This window comes from Notechis scutatus, chromosome 2 (assembly GCF_049901735.1).
Source record: "Notechis scutatus isolate UNSWTSFEM ecotype Mainland chromosome 2, rNotScu1.2, whole genome shotgun sequence".
NCBI classification, from domain to species: Eukaryota; Metazoa; Chordata; class Lepidosauria; order Squamata; family Elapidae; genus Notechis; species Notechis scutatus.
Genome location: NC_142010.1, coordinates 57,241,239 through 57,259,800, shown reverse-complemented (window position 1 = coordinate 57,259,800; position 18,562 = coordinate 57,241,239). Strand labels below are relative to the sequence as shown.

The 18,562-nt window shown below is 42.8% G+C and overlaps 1 protein-coding gene across 7 annotated transcripts in view; it reads right to left on the bottom strand.

Annotated features, from left to right (window-relative positions):
* Window positions 1-18,562, bottom strand: part of PTPDC1 (protein tyrosine phosphatase domain containing 1) — a 47,078-nt gene that overhangs the window by 6,837 nt on the left and 21,679 nt on the right. For 5 of the 7 annotated variants that reach the window (XM_026676707.2, XM_087954807.1, XM_087954808.1 and 2 more), the window contains 5 exons: window positions 5,905-6,076; window positions 5,040-5,120; window positions 4,739-4,857; window positions 3,881-4,018; window positions 1,063-2,225 (listed from right to left, as the gene is read on the bottom strand). In XM_026676707.2, the coding sequence (XP_026532492.1) occupies window positions 1,063-2,225; window positions 3,881-4,018; window positions 4,739-4,857; window positions 5,040-5,120; window positions 5,905-6,076 (1,673 nt within the window). Of the gene's footprint in view, window positions 1-1,062; window positions 2,226-3,880; window positions 4,019-4,738; window positions 4,858-5,039; window positions 5,121-5,904; window positions 6,077-6,432; window positions 6,704-18,562 lie in introns of those variants that run through there. The other 2 variants (XM_087954810.1, XM_087954805.1) reach the window with 2 other exon arrangements.

Sequence of the window (18,562 nt, the reverse complement as noted above, 5' to 3'; positions counted from 1 at the left end):
CTTTCTTCTATAACATCATAACTATGACAAAGAAGATAGTACGGTAATATTTACTAGTTTTTCACCTGCCCAGTCTCTGTCACTATTCAGACATTTATATGCCTGAGAGAAGGCATTCTGAAGGCTGTTGTATACCTAATTGTTCTCCATGTTTTTTTTCTAATATATTAGAAACCCTATACATTACAGACTTTTTGCTTCAACAATGTCTAGTTTACTGACAGTGGCAGAAGCCTTACCTTCCTTCAGGTGATTAAGATCATAAGCCAACACCTGAAGTGTGGCTTATGTATTCCCAATCTGTGTGCCAAGAAAATGAGACTATAGAAAGAAGCAGTTTCTGTTTTCTGTTAGAGAATCAATGGGCACAGAATGCTTAACCCTTTCTTAATGTAGAGCAAATGTCTTAGTATTATATAGAAAATGCTTCCCCAGAAAGTAAATTACTCCAGGCAAAGAGAGTTTCCTTTTGTTTTCTTTAGATAGCAAAAATGCCGCTGGGCATCCTTCAAGGATGCACACTGTTAGTGTCTCCCTCCCTGACTTTGAAAGAGCCAAGGGCATGAAAGCCACAAGTTCTACCAAAGAACATTCTCTGCAAAATTGTTCGTGTTCTAGTGCCAAGTCTATATCCTAATCTCTCCATTCTCCAGGCTTTTACACAAGATGATCAGGAGACAAAGAAAGGTAATTCAGATCATTTTTCCCCAACTCTTTCCCATATACATACATTGTCCCTACACAGACATTTAAGGAAAAACTGTTTGCATCACAAAGCGCAGTTTTACCTTTAATTTACACTGCATTTATGCAAAAAGTTGGGGGAAAGAGAATGCAGAATATTTGGGTTCTTCATATCTTTTTAAATTTTAGGCTGCACTTCCTAGTTCCTATTGGAAAGGAAAACACACACATACAAGCTGGCTGGCTGTTTACTGCTCATCACTGAAGCTTATAGGAAATAGAAGATCTCAACTGCTCCTAACCAGGGACACTCTTTCTATGTTTACCTAATGTACACATCACTGACAATATTACTGACAATATTACAAAATGAAATACCTGCCACATTTCTACTTTAGACTTCACTTCTTCTGCTTCCATAAATTCATTCAGACCTGCCAGAGCTTTGGCTGCCAAAATTCTTCGTGCTTCTTGAGTTAATTCTGATTGCACAATGATATGGGGGATTCTTTCAGAAAGATCTCTGATATCATAGATCTCATTTTCTGCTTTAGAAGAGTCTGAATCTTCTGACGATATTCGTCTACCATAAATATCCTTTTTCACAAAATTATAGTTCAATCCTTTCAGCTCCTCATCTTCATCTTCTTCCTCCTCGTCCTCCTTTTTTTCTTCCCGATGATATGCAAGGCCTGAAGAAAAGGTTTTACTACGCAGTATTCTTTTTGTATGTCTAGGTCTATGGCAGGCAGAAGAGTCGTCTTCATTTTTTCCTGGATTAAATTTTCCCTGAGTTGAGAAAGTAAATGTGTTACGAATTAAGACTTCTTGGTTTAGCTCAATGTGAAGAGGCTGGCAGTGGTCCACCTTGCTTGGCGGGTTAGATTTGTTGCAGAGGGGCACTTGTACAGGCACTGACCATAGCGTTTCTCCTGGCTCGGTGATAAATGCAGCTTTTCTTAAATCTGATTCACTATAGCTAAGGCGCCTTTTGGAACGGCTAAGAGACAAAAAGTAATCAGAGGTCCTCGATTTGCAAAGAGGATCACATTCATGTTCACTGGGATGAAGAGGATTTGATCCTGAGAGAGAGAATGGCTCTGAAGTACAACTGTCTTGTCTTGTTAACTCCTTATCAAGTTCCGTAGAAGCTAACTGAGAAACAGTCTCCTCAATTTCAGCTGACAGATCTGGCATATCTATTAATTCTTCCTCTATCACCTGCCGGTTTTCAACCAAATCCAAGAGCAATTTGCAAACAAGATGGATCAGTTTTGGCACATACTTGAGATGTCTGCTTTCATATCCATGCAGCAAATGCCGCTGCCTGATCAAGTACTGGGAAAGAGTCACTGCATGTGCCTTGGGCTCACAGGTGGCAAAAACATTTCTGAGAGGAATTAAGAACTGTGAAAACTCCCTTACGCACAACAACTGCCCTCTAGTCTGAATAGAATTAGGTCTTTTGGCTCTTACAAAAAGGATTGCTTGGTCTGCAGTCATTCTTGTTGCAAAAACCAAATAACAAGCTATTAAGACACCTGGAAAGTGACATATAAAAATAAATTAATCTTGAAGTTCAGGTAAAGTCTAAAATAAAACAATGATAAACTCAGAAAACAACACATAGATGCGCTTGACATCACAGCAGACTGTTATTGATCAGTAAATAAATTCCCATCAATTGTAAAACCTAAGATTATATACTTTCTCTCTTTCTCTCTCTCTAGATATGTGTTTATACTTCTATACATATACACAACTACTTAAAGTATTTTAAAAATTAAATATGAACATTATATAAACGAACATTATATATTGAAACTTATACATTAAACCAGCCGATTTTATGAATAAATTGCACACAAAATCAGAGGTCACAGATGGAAAAAAGAATTATTTTTTTTAAACAAATTTTATTAATTTTAAAGACAAACAAATCATCATTAACCATTACATACTTAAACTTTTTTCCATTGTAAATTTTACAAGTCAAATAAAACCTTATTTTATACAATATAATTCTATTTTAAACCATTTCCATATGAGCATACAAATACCTCTTATCCAATTTCTCTTTACTTCTCTTTACTCTTATTCAATTTCACTATTATTATTTCATCTATTTCTTTCTGACTTGATTACCATTATTCTCATTCTATATTTCTGCAAGGTTTTATTAATTGTCCCAGAAACATAAACACACAACACACAAACATATAAAAAATCTTTTAGGAAAGTAACTTGGCCCCAGGTACCTCTCTCTACATGGACTGATGGAAAAAAGAATTTTGAAGCATAGAATTTTATTTGCTGAGAAAATAAGGTCAAAGAAGGCTATGTTAAGCTTTCCTGCAAATGTTTTCTCTGCTTTAGAAGTGGAGGTGAGAGAATTCTAAAAAACAAATAGCCAAGCAAGTTATTTCCAAATGGTAGGTATCCAAATAGAGAGAGAGAAGGCATTCATAGTTTGCATTTCTATTTAAGGGCATTAAAGAATTCCTATTCTTTTGAATAATATTTTTGGAATAACTAAATTCTCTACTCTAAAGTTCTGTTTTCTTTTGAAATAATGACAAGGGAAATACAGTTGAAAACTAGGATTTCTCTTAAATCTTTATAGATGCTCTCATGATTAATTCTCAATTTCTTCTTTGAACTCAAAAAGCAGTTTAGAGGCATGGGCTACTTTCCAAGAAAAATTCCAAGAAATGCCAACAAACAAATACAGGTACTCCTTGACCTACCACAATTGAGCCCAAAATTTCCATTGCTAAGCAAGACAGTTAAGTGAGTCTGATGACCTTTCTTGCAACATTAAATGAATATTTGCAATCGTTAAGTTATAACATGGTTGTTAAGAAAATCTGGTTCCCTATGTGCTTATCAGGTCAGCAAAAGTCATCATATGATCCCGGAACACTGAAACCATCATAAACACATCCTAGTTGCCAAGTATCTGAATGTTGATCACATGACCATGGGGATGCTGCAACAGTTGTAAGTGTGAAAAATGGTCATAAGTCACTTTTTGAGTGCCATCATTACTTGGAACGGTCACTAACTATATGGTTGTAAGTTGAGGAGTATCTGTAATTTGTGCAGACTTTGCAATGCATACTGTACAATGTATAAAGTTCAATATTGAATTTTAGAAAAATACATTTTAATTAAACTAGTTGTTGCGTATTTGTACCTGTTCTGCCAAGTCCCGCATGACAATGAATAGCTACTCGCCCTTCTTGTAAGGCAAAAGTCATCACTTTGACCATATCGAGGATAGTAGTGAGAGAAGCTACACCATAGTCCTTCCATCCAAAGTTATAAAAATAAACTAGAAAAAATATTTAGAACATTATAATTAGAAGACCAAACAGTACATCCACAAATATATCCTAATGACATTCCCAATATCTGCAGTAGAGATAATGAATTCTCTTTCCACATTGTGAAATGTTTTTTTATTTAACTTTTAATTTTCCAATCTTACACTCCAAATTCAGTAGGGTTTTTCCTTTAGAAACTGGCTTATAAAACCTACAATGAAGGGGGGATGTCTCTGTGTATGTGTGTACATGCACCCAGATAGTATTTAAAAATACACACTTAGTATTCTTAAATTAATTACATTCTTTTTAAAATAGTCAACCACAGCTATTTGTTTGAACATTGTGGAAAACCATTCTTGTGAAAGAGATGCTAATTAAGTAGATATGTATGTATCTGTTACACACACACACACACACACACACACACACAATTACTACAGTGAATATATGCCTATTGTTCTGTGTAATGTTTTGTGAATAATTGCTAGTACAGATATTGCCAGGTGCAATTTTCATAATTTAGCTGTCAGTTCCATGGATGCTTTAGCCATTTATGATAGCTGCCCTCTCTTTTTCTACATTCTCATTAGTTGTATGTTGTTTTTTTTCATCAATAAACATTCCTCAACTTGCTGCTTTTAACCTTAGAAGTAGGTGGCAGAAACAGCCTGCAAGCAACACACTTTATAATTAACCAGGAACAGCAGCAGCAGGAGCAAACTTACTTCCCGCCTCCATGAATGCTTCAGGAAGATAGGTGAAACCACTCTCTTGTTCCAGTGGATTCCCACAGCTAGCATGTTCCCCAGGACGCTGAAGGTTAATTACTGTTTTTATGTCACATCTTAGGCAAAGAAAAAGATGATGAATTATTGAACTAAGTGTCCTTTCAGAGTCTTTTCCACCCGCATCCCATGTTCTTTCTTATTTCAGAATAAATTGCTACAAATGATCTGAGCAATCGGGGGAGGAGGATGAGCTTCAGTCTCATAAGAACTTTAGTAATTTGTTACCAATTTCTTTTACCTTTGGAACTGTTCAATAATATTATATTTCCCAATAAGATCTGTGGAGGGTCGAGACATAGCCAGTATGTTATCTGTTATCCTGAAGGGAAGAAGACATGAAAAAGTAGGAGTAAAAGTATCTCTCAGGCATCTTTCGTGTTTCATTGTTTTAGCAAATTAATCATAACATATGTTGTGCTTTTAAACATTTTGAAGCATTTTGAAATGTTTTTGATCTTTGTTAAATAAAATACTTACATAACAGAATGCTAATAAGATGCCAAGATATGGTGATAATAAAACAGAGCTAACACCACTCTGGTTTTTTATCTATGTATAAAATGTTTTTTTCTTCAGAGTGATCTTTTAAAGTTTATAAAATGATCCCACACCTCTTGACAACGCTTTCATTATATTCTGTTGGTTTGTTAATTTAACATTTTAGTTCAATTATATGATCAATACATTTGAATCTTAGTTACATTTAAGTCTGCAATAAATATATCCATAATGAAATCCATGTTTCAGCTGTAAACATTTTGGATTAAGTTGAATTTAGTTTCTGTTGACATCAGTAGAATGCATTCAGTATAATTAATGCCTAGATGAAAACAATTGACCTTTGTTTGAATCCAACCAACAGTTTTAGCATATAAATGTTTTAAGCATTAAGCTCATGGACACCCAGATGTTATATATAAACTGCCCAGCATTTCTGATTTTTTTGTCTAAATCTTTATCAAACTGTTTTGTTTCACTGAATGTATAATCTAATACTAAGCATATTTTTTTTGAAATTAGTTCAACAGAGTTACAAACTGCTTCATAAGATATTTAAAAGTAACATTTTTGGAAATGTATCATAAAAGAATGCTGTATATTACCAGGAGGAATATAATCCTTTAACAGCCTGTTCTTGTTCACTCCACCGAGCTGGATTTTCGTATTTGCAAGCACGGCCACCACATGCCATAGAACACTGCATATGACCAGGAATAACATGACGAAGGCGCTCTCCAACTTTTGTATATTTTGCAGTTGGACGTCTAGATCTTCCTGTAACCCAATGGCAAGACAAAATAAAAATTTTCAACAAAAATCAATTCTGAAAAACAAAGATAAAAAGATAAACTAAACCCATAAATAAAACATTTGCAAAGAAATAAGACTTTTCCTTCTTGATGCCTATATATATAGTATTTCCTTAATACAAGAAGGATCATCACATTATCTAAAAACATTTAGTAACAGCTGTTATCTTTGTTCATATTATAAACAATCTCATAAAAATAGTAAGCTTAAAAGTGATACAGCACTGTTGTATTAATTAAGTGATGTGGTCAACTTAAAATGCTTAGTTATAAAAGAAGATCAGAATTAATATTAGAATGATAAAAATGCCAATACTTTACTTCTTCTTTCATGAAAAGCAGCATTTAGCTCTTCAGGGCTTACAGAGGAAATAGCCACCATAACCCGGTGCGTAGAAGTCGAGAGGACCTCTACAACTGAGCTCCGTCGCCTCTGAAGCACTCGAAGAAGAGGATCAGAAGAAGAATGTCTCCGGCCCTGAAAAAACTTGCTAAAAATATTCACTGCCAAACGCCTCCTGGGTGATCCTTGCATGGTCACCCACTATTTGCGGCAGTTAAGATATGCTAGAGGATGAAGCTGAATGAGAAAGCTCACTTGCTCAGTACTGAACTTATACAGAGACATGCATCTTTCTGTAAGATCTAACAGCCATTCAGAGTAGGCTGCTGTCTCCATAGAAACTAACAATGAACCCACTGATGGCAGCTACGCCTTTCGGCAACTATATACATTGATTTTTTTTTTTTTTTGCAGAACAAATTGTTCTACTACTGATGAGGATTAGAATCGCTCAAAGCAGGTAATTCTGAAATGGACCAGGAATTATGAAATTATTATGAACAGAAATGAATCCTGGGATTTGAAGAATTCTTCAGAAGACCCTTAGAACTTTGCATCCTCCAAGTAATCTCAAGTTAATGAAGATGTAAATATGGGCAAAAGCAAATTAGTTAGGACTGTAAAATGAAAAGCAGAAACATTTATAAGTGAACAAACTTTTCTCCTCCCCAAATTGTGTCGCATATTGTAAGCAAAGCAATTATCATACATCTTGCTTTTAGCACTAGCATTACGAGTTTACAAAGACAGAGTAGGGTTTGAAAGACTATCCAGTCAATCATTCACATTCATTTAATCAGCAGTAAGAAAAGGCAAGGTCCTTATACACAAGCAATATTTCTGCTGTCTTATGAGATATATAATAGAATAAATTATTGCTGGTTGATGGAGCAGCAAACTAAACAAAGTAATTCTGTCAATATCCTGAAGCACTTAATACCCCCCAAAAATCCTAGCTATTGATTCTAGGTGACATAGACCACCATGCAAAAAGACATACAACTAAAATGTGCTGTTTAAAATTATACACTTCATGGAATAATAGTCCTATGATTTCACTTCAATTTCTGTCTATATTCTTTAAAAATTACTGCCATCCTTCTGAAGAAATTGATGTTTTAAGTATAACTCAATGTCAAATATTACATACTTGCCAAGTTTTAAAATGTGAAACTATATCATAGTTATTTCTAGAAATGTAGTCACATTGTCAACCAGAAATTGAGTGTTGATTTTTTCTTTATTTAAAACCTGATCCATAAGTTAAACAATACCTCAAATAATGTGCTCCTGTCAGAGCATCAATGTGAAGGAAACAGTTATGAATCACAATGGATATTCCGAAATTCAATCTTTACAGGTCCTCCATATACAACATTTCAACATTTTTAAAGTAACAAACTAGGTAAATAAGACTTTAGGTCTATCAGATATTATATCTGCCCCACCTACCAACTGCAATGAGCCTACTTAATAAGCAGATTTAATGCATTTAGGTACAAAGTATTAAGGGATGGAAAGTTCTGATTAACCTTTATAGACAAGGATTTTAAAGGTTCAGAATCTTTGGGATGTTAACTCACAAATGCCTATGTTGAACAGGCATTATGGAACCGCTGTATTAGAATCATAGCATTATTCACAATTGTAGTGGCAGAATTTGGTTGAATTCATAGGGTAAAAATCTCAAAGCTCCCTTTGTAAGACTCCTTGGGTTCTGTATGCTCTATTTCTACCTCCTGACTTAGTGAAGTGGATTGGTAGTTCTCACCTCCACTATCTATCTTCTGGGTGGGCGGGCAGGTGCTTTTACCTGTCATCCTCCCCCCAATCCTGCAGTGTAGGACACATAGGACTCACAAAGCATCTATATAAGTAAATGACAAAAATGAAGTCAAAAGAAAAAAATAAATTCTATAGCACTGCCTCCGTCCTAGCCTTATTCACTGAAACATATGGCAAAGGAAATTAGCCTACTCCTTTGGGAAACAAATCAATCTCTCAAGGTATAAATAGAATCAAGCTTTATTTTTAAAAAAACTAAAAAGAAAATGTAAAAAAAAATCCCTTTTTAGATTTCAGCAATCATGTAAAATATTCAGTGGCAAAATAGATAAAAATATACTGTAGAGTTGTTCTAATTGCAGTTTGCAGCTAAAAGGGACTTTCCATAGAAAACTATAAAATACAATAGAAGACTTGGTGGCAGACACAGGATGATTTTGGTCTGCTCCTAATTTATAGGAACTCTGCTATGAAGAGGTTCCAAATTGTATGAAAATACAATACACCAAGTGTGTACATAAAACATAAATATCAGAGGCAGTAATGCTTAAAGAAGTGGATTAGACCAGGAGTCACCAACCTTTTGGACCTCAGGGACCACCAAACTCATAATTTTAAATTCCGCAGACCACTAATATGAATTTTGACTGACAGTGGCTTGCTGATGTTGGTGGGAAAGTCAGTCCCATATTCCAGAGCTGCAGTAGTCACAAGACTGGCCCTTTGGTTATCCTGGAGCAGCTGCTCCTCCACCCGGCTGCACCGGCCTGCCATAGACTGGAGGAGCTGCTCCGGGATGACCAAAGGGCCAGTCTTGTGACTACTGAAGCTCTGGGATATGGGACCGACTTTCCCACCAATGTCAGCAAGCCACCCTGGGGCATATTTCCCTCCCGCACTGTTGGCCTTATCTTCCAGTTCCAGCTCGCGTGGCTCTACTCAAGGTAAGGTTTGCACTCGGCCGAAGGGTGGGGACCAGCAGGTGGCCATATGGTGCAGCATTGTGTTTCTGCACCGCCAAGATTAATTGCTTTGGGGGGGAGTACTTTGGGAGAGACATTTATCTGCAGACCACCAGTGGTCCCTGGCCCACTGGTTGGCGACCACTGGATTAGACCATACTATAACACAATATTTAATTATTTCTTATTCCTCTAAAAAATAGACTAGCCTTGAATCAGATTGCCACTTAAACATGACAGATACTATTTGAAGTTTTTACATCAGACAACAAAATGTCTTGAATCAGATATTAATATAATGTTTGTATGGCATAAAATGAAGACATTTGTACCACAGCTAATGATCCATAAATAGGCAGTTCACATCAAAAGCTACATAACATATTAGTTCATGTTATTATGAATCAAAATTATTAAAAATATTGAGATAAGGACCAAACAGCATCAGCTAAGTCATAAATCTTATAACCCTTTTGAGTGTATGACAACACCATGCTAATCTGGCAATTTTTATAGTGCTATATAACTTTGTTATTAATATCACTTAGAAATTCACATTTTCACTCCCATTTCATTTTGTTTCATTTAATATTTGTAATGAATACGACTTTTAGCTTGTAAAAATGCTATTCATATTATGCATCAAACCTATTAATTTAATCCATAATCAAAAATAAAGAGTGTTGTTTTCATGCATATAATAACATTCCACAACATTTACCATGTGGGAGTTAGGTAATAATTTTAATGAGATGGCAATTACTGGTCATTTTCTGCAAAGAATATGAAGCAATAAAACTAAACAAGCAGAATAATTTATTAACCTTTATGAGACAAGTTGCATTTAGATGTAATTTTCTGGATGTCTACAGAATGTGTTCATGCAATACATTCTTTCTTTGCATAACATTCAATTTAACATTCTTTATTATGCAAAGAAAGAATATATATATATATATATATATATATATATATATATATATATATATATATTCTTAAGTTTTCGCGGGTACTTACATGTATGGCCTTCAGCTTTGTTCGGGTATTTTCCCACGTCATTATAGTTGTGCTTTTAAAGTTGTAGCAACGTTTTTAAAGTTGTAGCAACGTTTAGCTACAACTTTAAAAGCACATCCTGCCAGGGTCGCGCCAGAGCCGTAAGGGCTGGGCAAAGCTGGAAAAGTGAGCCGCGGGTGTGTGCGACCTCCTCCTGCCCCTCGTTCCCAAATCTCGCCCGGGCTGGCGGGCGCTAACCTCGCTCGTTCTCCCTGCGTTGGGCTACGGGTGGTGGCTGTTTCGCTGCGAGCGGCTCAGACCCGCTGCTGCTGCTCCACAGCCGCCCGCCTGGCCTTTCTTTGAGGTGGAAGAGCTCGCTGGGCTGAAGGAGCGGCGCGTCAGAGGGGCGCAGCGTAGGGAGGTCGGGGAGGAACGGAAGAGGCCCCAGGAGATTAGCCTCCCACGTGGGGTTGGGCTGCCCTCTCAGGCAGGGGAGGCTTTGTAAAATAATTCGCTTTACCTTCAAAGCAAAGGGAAGATGGGAGCACCTGAAGCCAAGTGTCTCCTCAGGGCTCCGGTTGCAGGGAGGAGCCCTGACTGGCCACACGTGGCTGCGCCAAACGCCGCAGCAGCAAGGGAGAAGGGGCAGCAAGGGAGAAGGGAGAAGCAACGGTGGAAGGTCTCCCGATATGAAGTGCCCCACCAACGCAGGCAGCACCATATCCGGGCATGCAACAAAAGTGCACTTACTAACGGCAGCTTCGCTCCCCCATTTCGCATGTTTAATATGGGCGTAATTTGGGAGGGGCTTAATTTGATTTTATGCCAATAAAACATGGTGGGGCTTCCTATTGGTGGAGGCCGTATTGTTGGAGAAACACGGTAGTGGGGGTGTGACTTGATTGGGTGGGGGCTTGGCTGTGTTCTGATTGGGTGGGGGTGTGTTCTCATTGGTTGGGGGTCTTTTTTGATTGAGTTCTTATGTTCTTCAACACGTGCACTTATTCTTCTGTGTTGAAGAACATAAGAACTCAATCAAAAAAGAAGAACCGACCTCTTCCCTGGTCCAACACCTCAAAGCCACAGGACATGAGATTGACTTTAAAAATACCAGAACTATCGCCAAAACCGAACACTTCAACAACAGAATAATCAGAGAAGCCATAGAGATAAAAACGCCCACACAGCATGAATAAAAGAGATGACATCTCCCGCTTACCAGCCATTTGGAAACCCGCCCTCATGAACAGACGAGTACCTAACATGATGAATGACACCAGACCCACACCCACGAGGGCCACACAAGATGCCACCACCACACTTCCACGTAAAAAGCAGACTCACACCCACACAGAAGATGAGACACGACCACAGACCAGAAGTCGCACTGCAGCTGCATCACTACCCACTTCAAACCCCTCTGAGCCATACATGAAGCGAACTGACCCCCACCATGAAGATGCAGCACGACCACGAACTCGAAGCCAAACAGCAAGATCACAGCTCACCAGCTCAAATCCCCAGTAACTAAGACCAACCTGAGCACAACCAAGCCCCCACCTGAACAGAACACACCTCCAGCCAATCAGAACATGGCCAACCCCCAACCAATCAGAATGGGCGTTGGTTCTTACCTGATACGCCCCTTCTCGGCGAGCCGCGAGGAGCATCCAGAGACTGGGATGTGCTTCTGAGTCCTCTTCTTGCAGGCTGAGCTTCAGATGAGGAAACGCTCCGCTCCCTCACGTGGCATCGCGCAGCTCTCCCCAGCTTTTTGCGATAACGAGAAGAGAGGTTATTAATTCTTTCTAATCTACTATTGGCTCCTTGGCTGAAGCAAGAGTCCCCACCAGACGGAGAAATTAGGGTGGGGCTGGATGCTCCCTCGCGGCTCGCCGAGAAGGGGCGATCAGGTAAGAACCAACGCCCATTCTCCCCTCGAGCCGCTCGGAGCATCCAGAGACTGGGACATACCAAAGCTGGGCTGTCCTACGGGTGGGACTCCGTCTGGCCCGAAGGCCCCTCTGGATCACCGATGACCCTCTGTAAGACCCGTCGGCAAAAGAGGCCTCCGCTGAGGCGTACGTATCTATTTTGTAATGTCTGATAAACGGGGACGGAGAGGTCCAGGTGGCTGCCCGACAAATGTCAGTGATGGGGGCTTGCGTGGCCCAGGCCGCCGAGGTGGCTGCACTTCTGGTGGAATGGGCGGTTATTCCACCCGGAGCGGGCAGAGAATGGGAAAGGTAGCACCTCGCATAGTAGCCCTGATCCAGCGACTGATGGTGGAAGGAGAAACCAAGCCCCAGTGACCTGGGTTGAAAGGATAGGAAGAGGGATTCCGACCTTCGCATGGATTGAGTGCGCTTAATATATATACGCAAGGCCCTTCTAACATCTAGGGTGTGCCAGAGGACCTCCCTGCCCCTGGAGGGCCTAGGGCAAAAATTTGGTAGAACCAGTTCCTGTGACCTATGGAAGGGAGAGTTAACTTTGGGTAGGAAGGTGGGGTCGGGACGAAGGACCACCCGGTCTGCATGGAACACGCATAGATCGCTCCTGACTGACAGAGCTGCTAATTCCGAAACTCGACGAGCAGAAGTAATAGCTACTAGAAAAACTACCTTAAAGGTGAGAAACTGAAGGGATGAATCCCTCAAAGGCTCGAACGGGGACGATGTAAGAGAAACGAGGACCCTATTGAGGTCCCATGTGGGGAACCTGTGAACAGTGGGAGGGCACAGGTTGGTGGCGCCCCTAAGGAAGATCTAACCCGGGGTGATGAGAAAGGGAACCGTAGTTATCACAGGAGACCACGGTTGAGAGGGCAGAAACTTGCCGCCTCAGGGTGTTAGGTGCGAGCCCCTTGCGAAGGCCTTCCTGAAGAAATTCTAGGATCTGAGCCACAGAGGGAGAGAGAGGATCAATCTGAGACCCGCTACACCACTTGCAGAACCCTTCCAAGTGGCATCATAAATTTGTGTAGTGGAAGGTCGCCTGGCGGCCAAAATAGTGTCGATGACTTGACTTGAGGGCTTCTCACTAGTCAGACGGATCCGCTCAACCTCCAGACGGCTAACTGGAGCCATTGAGGCTCCGGATGCAGAAGGGCCCCTGAGAGAGGAGACCCAGTCCGGGGGGATCCTCCATGGGGCGCTACCGATAAAAAGCGGAGGTCCGCAAACCACGGTCGCCTGGGCCAATAGGGAGCCACCAGGAGAAGGACTGCCCTCTCCTGAATGAGTTTCTGTATTACCTGGGAACTAACGGGAGCGGAGGGAGGCATATAGGAGCCCTGGGGGCCATGGGCAGCGCATGGCGTTGTGATTCTCCCGACCGGTGAGACGGATACCGGGAGAAGAACCGTGGAAGCTGAGTGTTGGACGGGGAGGCGAAGAGGTCCACCACCGGAAGGCCGAATATTCTGGACGCTTCCTCGAATAGGGATGGATGGAGACGCCATTCTGCCTGGTCCACCGTGGCCCTGCTCAGCCAGTCCGCCTGAGTATTGTCTACTCCGGAGATGTGTTCGGCTTTTAGTGATAGGAGGTTGGATTCTGCCCAGCGGCAAAGGCGCCGGCTTCCCTCATTAGCTGGATGGACTGGGTGCCCCTTGCCTGTTGATATGGGCCTTGGCCGTGACGTTGTCCGTGAGAACGAGAACGTGATGTTTGCGGATCTGAGGAAACTGCACAGGGCCAGATGGACAGTGTGAAGCTCTAGCCAATTGATGCTGCACCTCTGCTCGGTCGGGCGACCATTTGCCCTGTGCCGAGAGCGAGTCGAGATGAGCGCCCCAACCGGACAGGCTTGCGTCCGTAGTGACGGAGAGTCGTTGAGGTTCCACGAAGAGGTGGCCTCTGTTGATGGCAGGATTGGTCCACCAGAGAAGAGACGTGAGGACCCTTGGAGGGACCCTGACTCTGGCCTTCGAGTTGCTTCTTCCGGATCGTTGGAACGGGAGCAGGAACCACTGGAGGGATCTGCTGTGTAGACGGGCCCAGGGAATAATAGAGATGCATGACACCATTTTGCCCAACAATTTAGAGAGGTCCAGCAAGGCCACCCTCCTTGAACGCCTGCTCTGTTTGACCAGGGCTTGAATGCTAAGGAACCTCTCCGGAGAGAGGAAAACTCTTTGAGAAACCGAATCAATTATGGCACCCAAGTGGTTGATTCGGGTGGAAGGGTAAGTTGGCTCTTTTGCCAATTGACTAGAAACCCGTGTGCCCGTAAGGCGGAGAGGGTGACCCTGGTATCCCTGACTGCCTGGGATTTGGACGGGGATAGAATAAGGAGTCGTCCAAGTAGCAGTGGAGGCGGACGGGCACGCTCCTGAGATGAGCCGCCAGGGCCGCCGGGACCTTGGTGAAGGTCCGGGGGCGAGGCCAGTCAAAGGGTAGGGCCACGTATTGATAGTGAAGGCTATTATGACAGAACCTGAGGAATTTGTAATGGGAGGGCCTGATTGGAATATGGAGGAATGCCTCCGAAAGATCTATGGAAGATAACCAGTCTCCCGCCTGGTGCCTAAAAGAATTGATTGCAAGGTGTGCATTTTGAATCTACGCTGGATAAGGTGACGGTTGAGCCGTTTCAAGTCCAGGATGACTCTCCAACCCCAGAGTGTTTGGGCACCACAAAGAGATGGGAGTAAAAGCCCTTTTCTCTCTGATTCGGAGGGACAGGTTGAATGGCCTGGATGTCAAGAAGATGATGGATGGCTGCATCCATTAGTGCACGCTTTGGAGGGATCCCTTGAGGAGGGGATGGGATGAAACAATTGGGGGGCGGACCTGAACTCCAGGGCGAGACCAAACCTGATTGTGTCCCTAACCCATGCATCGGATGTGGATATGTCCCATTGGGCGGCGAAGTGGCTGAGGTGGCCGCCAATGGGGAGGGAGGAAGAGGCTCTACCTTCTGCGGTAGGGCCTTCCTCCCGATCCCCGAAAGGGTCTCTTGTAGCTGCCACCGCGTCTGGTTCTGTCGCCCGGGACCGTGCAGTCCTGGGATCGGAAGGAAGGGGGTCTAGGGTATCTGGGCGGGAAGGGGTTGGTAGAAGGGGCGGGAAAGCTCCTCCGAAAGGGCTGAGAGCCCCTGGCCTCCGATCATGAAAAAGGGAGGGCAGATACTTTCTCTTACTGCAGCCCTCGACCAGCAGTGGTTCCAAAGCTGGGCCAAACAGTTTATCTCCCTTAATGGGAGCAGTGGCCAGCTTGACCTTATTCTTTACGTCCGTCTGCCAGTGTTTGAGCCATAGCATGCGGCGAGCCGTGACGTGCGATGTGATGGCCCTGGAAGAGAATTTTACCGACTGGTAAGTGGCGTCAGCCGAGAACTCGGCTGCAGCCACTAACCGCTATGTCCTGGTGTGCTCTGAGATTGGAAGCGGGCGTGTTCCTTGAGCTGACGTAGCCAGCGGATAGAGGACCTTGTGAAAAAGAAGCGGCCGTAGATGATTTAATGGCCCAGGCGTCAGATAGGTGGGCCCTGCGCAGCGCCAACTCCACCCGCTTGTCATCAGGTTTCAAGGCCTCTAGGGCCTCACTAGGAGTAGAGGAGAAAACCAGACCCACAATGGGGTCATCAACTTCCGGAATGTTCAGAAGGCTAGATAGTGCCGAATCGAGATTAAAGAATCTCTTGTCTTGGCTAGAGGGTGTAGGAGGGGTCCCTGTGGAGGTGAGTTGCTTCGCTACCAGATCCACGAAGATGGGAGGGGAAGGGATGACCTCAGCTTCCACCACTGGTTGGGTGAAAATGGAGTCCTCCGGGCCCTCTGGGACGGGGGGAGGTTTGCAGGGGACTGGGGAAGAAGGCCAGAGACATTCTTGGCCTTAAGGAGGAGGGACTTGAACATGTGCGGCTTGAACAGCCCCCAAAAGTGGGTTGGTCGGGAAGTGCCCTCGTCCTCCGACATCTCCCCTCCATGATGTCAGCCTCTAAGAGGGTTTCACTGTAGCGGGAGGATCCCATCTGGGAGTCCTCTTCCTCTTCCCTGAAATCCCCAAAGTCCCCATCCTCCTCCACCTGGGCCCCAACCGGAGGAGGGCTGTCCCTCTGAGAGAGTACCTGATCAACCGGGGGACCGGTTGTGGAAGGATCTGATGGATAAAGAGTCGTGCTCGGAGGCTCATGGAGAGAAGCCTGATCTGGTCATGTGTTGTAGTCCCTCTGCAATGCCCTGGCGGATGGCTGATTCCATCCAAGCCCTGATGTGAGGTGGAACCTCGGAGGTAGAGGGTTCATCCTGGCGCAGACCAGCAGCAGTGGGTGTAAAAGTGGTTGGAGGAGGAAGTATTGACGGCTCCGAGCGGGACTCCTTTGAACGCCTGTCAGACTCTTTTTCCAACGCTTTGTGGCGCCTTAAGGCGTCACGTTGGGAGGCCTTGGAAGGTTCCTTGTCCTGTCTAGAGCTCTTAGGTTCCTTGTCCTGCCTGCGCAAGTAGTGGGACTTTGCCTTAGCCTTCAAGGAAGGACGTTTAGAGGGATTGTCGTCTGCCATGTTAGATAATAAATACTAGCAAGGGCGGTTGGCTCGCCCAGATCAGGCCTGGATGAGGCCGGGTGACGATGAAGCTGGCCCGCTCCCCCTTTTGGAATTTGTTATGTACAGAGATAACAGAAATATATATACTCTAATTTGTAATTTTTCTTCTCCTTTTATTTATTTTTATGTTTTATACCAGGTGTATATACAGGTTCTCCGTATACCTCTATATATCTACGAGGAATATTGATGTACAAAAAAAAAATTTCATTTTATTTTTTTTAAATTCCTTTTGTATTTGTATTAAATATATATATATATATATATATATATATATATATATATTTATTTCTTGATTTTTATTTATTTATTTATTTATTTATTTCTTTTTTTTTTTTTTGAAATCTATATAAACAGTAACCGTAACAGGGAGAACTGGGTGTATCTCAGTACAGGCCGATCAGTCAAATAAACGCCTGAGGCCTAGAGTTGAAGAGAGGGCCTCTGGCAGCAGGCCTCCAGACAAGAAAAAGAAAACCGGAGGGGGGCTGCAACTTCGCCGAAAAGGGCTGCGGGAGGCCAACAAGCAATAAAAGGAGCGAGCCAGGCAGATCACAATGGGCAGCAAAGCTTTGACCCAAGGCCTGGAGCTCCAATTCACCGCAGCTATAATTGTATAGAAGTCGAAAATGGCGCCCGACCACGATGCGGAGCCAAAATGGCGGCCGCAAGCTGAACTGTCGGGACGCTTCGGGACGGAAAAAGGAGGGCTTGGCTGGTCAGCTCAGCGCGCCTAGGGCCCTAGGGCGATAACCCTCCCGGTCGGCGTTTAGGGTGGGGGGAATCCAGCGATAAGCAAAAATGCGTGCCACGAGGCAACGCGGAGGCAGCGATGCGATCTGATAAGGGTGGGGGTCGCGCTAATAGCGATGCGAGCCCGCAGCTTCGCCCCAGGGACGGGGAAAAATTTCCCTTGAGTCCAGACCCTTTGCGCAGGAGGAGGGAGGAAAGGCAAACCTTATAAAGAAGAGAAGGTTGGAATTGTAAAGAATTCTGTGTATCAGCCAAGGAGCTCTCTGAAATACAGCCTGACTCTTCGAGGCTGAGCAAAAGACTGGGGAGAGCTGCGCGATGCCACGTGAGGGGGCGGAGCGTTTCCGCATCTGAAGCTCAGCCTGCAAGAAGAGGACTCAGAAGCACATCCCAGTCTCTGGATGCTCCGAGCGGCTCGAGGGAGAACACAGCCAAACCCCCAACCAATGAGAACACCCCCACCCAATCAGAACACAGCCAAGCCCCCACCCAATCAAGTCACACCCCCACTAGCAGTTAAAAGGAAGAAGCAGCTGCAAGCTCACATCACTCTGAGAAGCACAGAGCTGAAGACAGAAGCCTGAAGATGATGAATGAGACTTCATCGAAACGTTGCCTAGATACTTCCAATCTTATGCGGGAGAAAACCGAATAACCAAAGATCCACATACAAATACCCGCGAGAACCTCAGAATATATATATATATATATATATATATAAATAAATAATTGATACTTTTAAGTATCAATTAATTAATTAATTAATTGATATGTAATAAGTAAAGAAAAAAATTGCTTTCTGATACTACTCAAATAATAACTTTTTAATACTCAGAAAACAGACTAAGTAAGTTGAACAGAACATAGGACAATTGGGAAGTAATATCAGCAGATATTATATATGTATATATATACAGATATTATATATGTATATGTATATGTATATGTATATGTATTTAAAATAAACCTGACATTGCTACTATATTTGGACTAGCAAAGAAACAAATTTAGTTTAAATGAATTTCAAAATCATGATTATTTTGTTAAACTAAGTTTGAG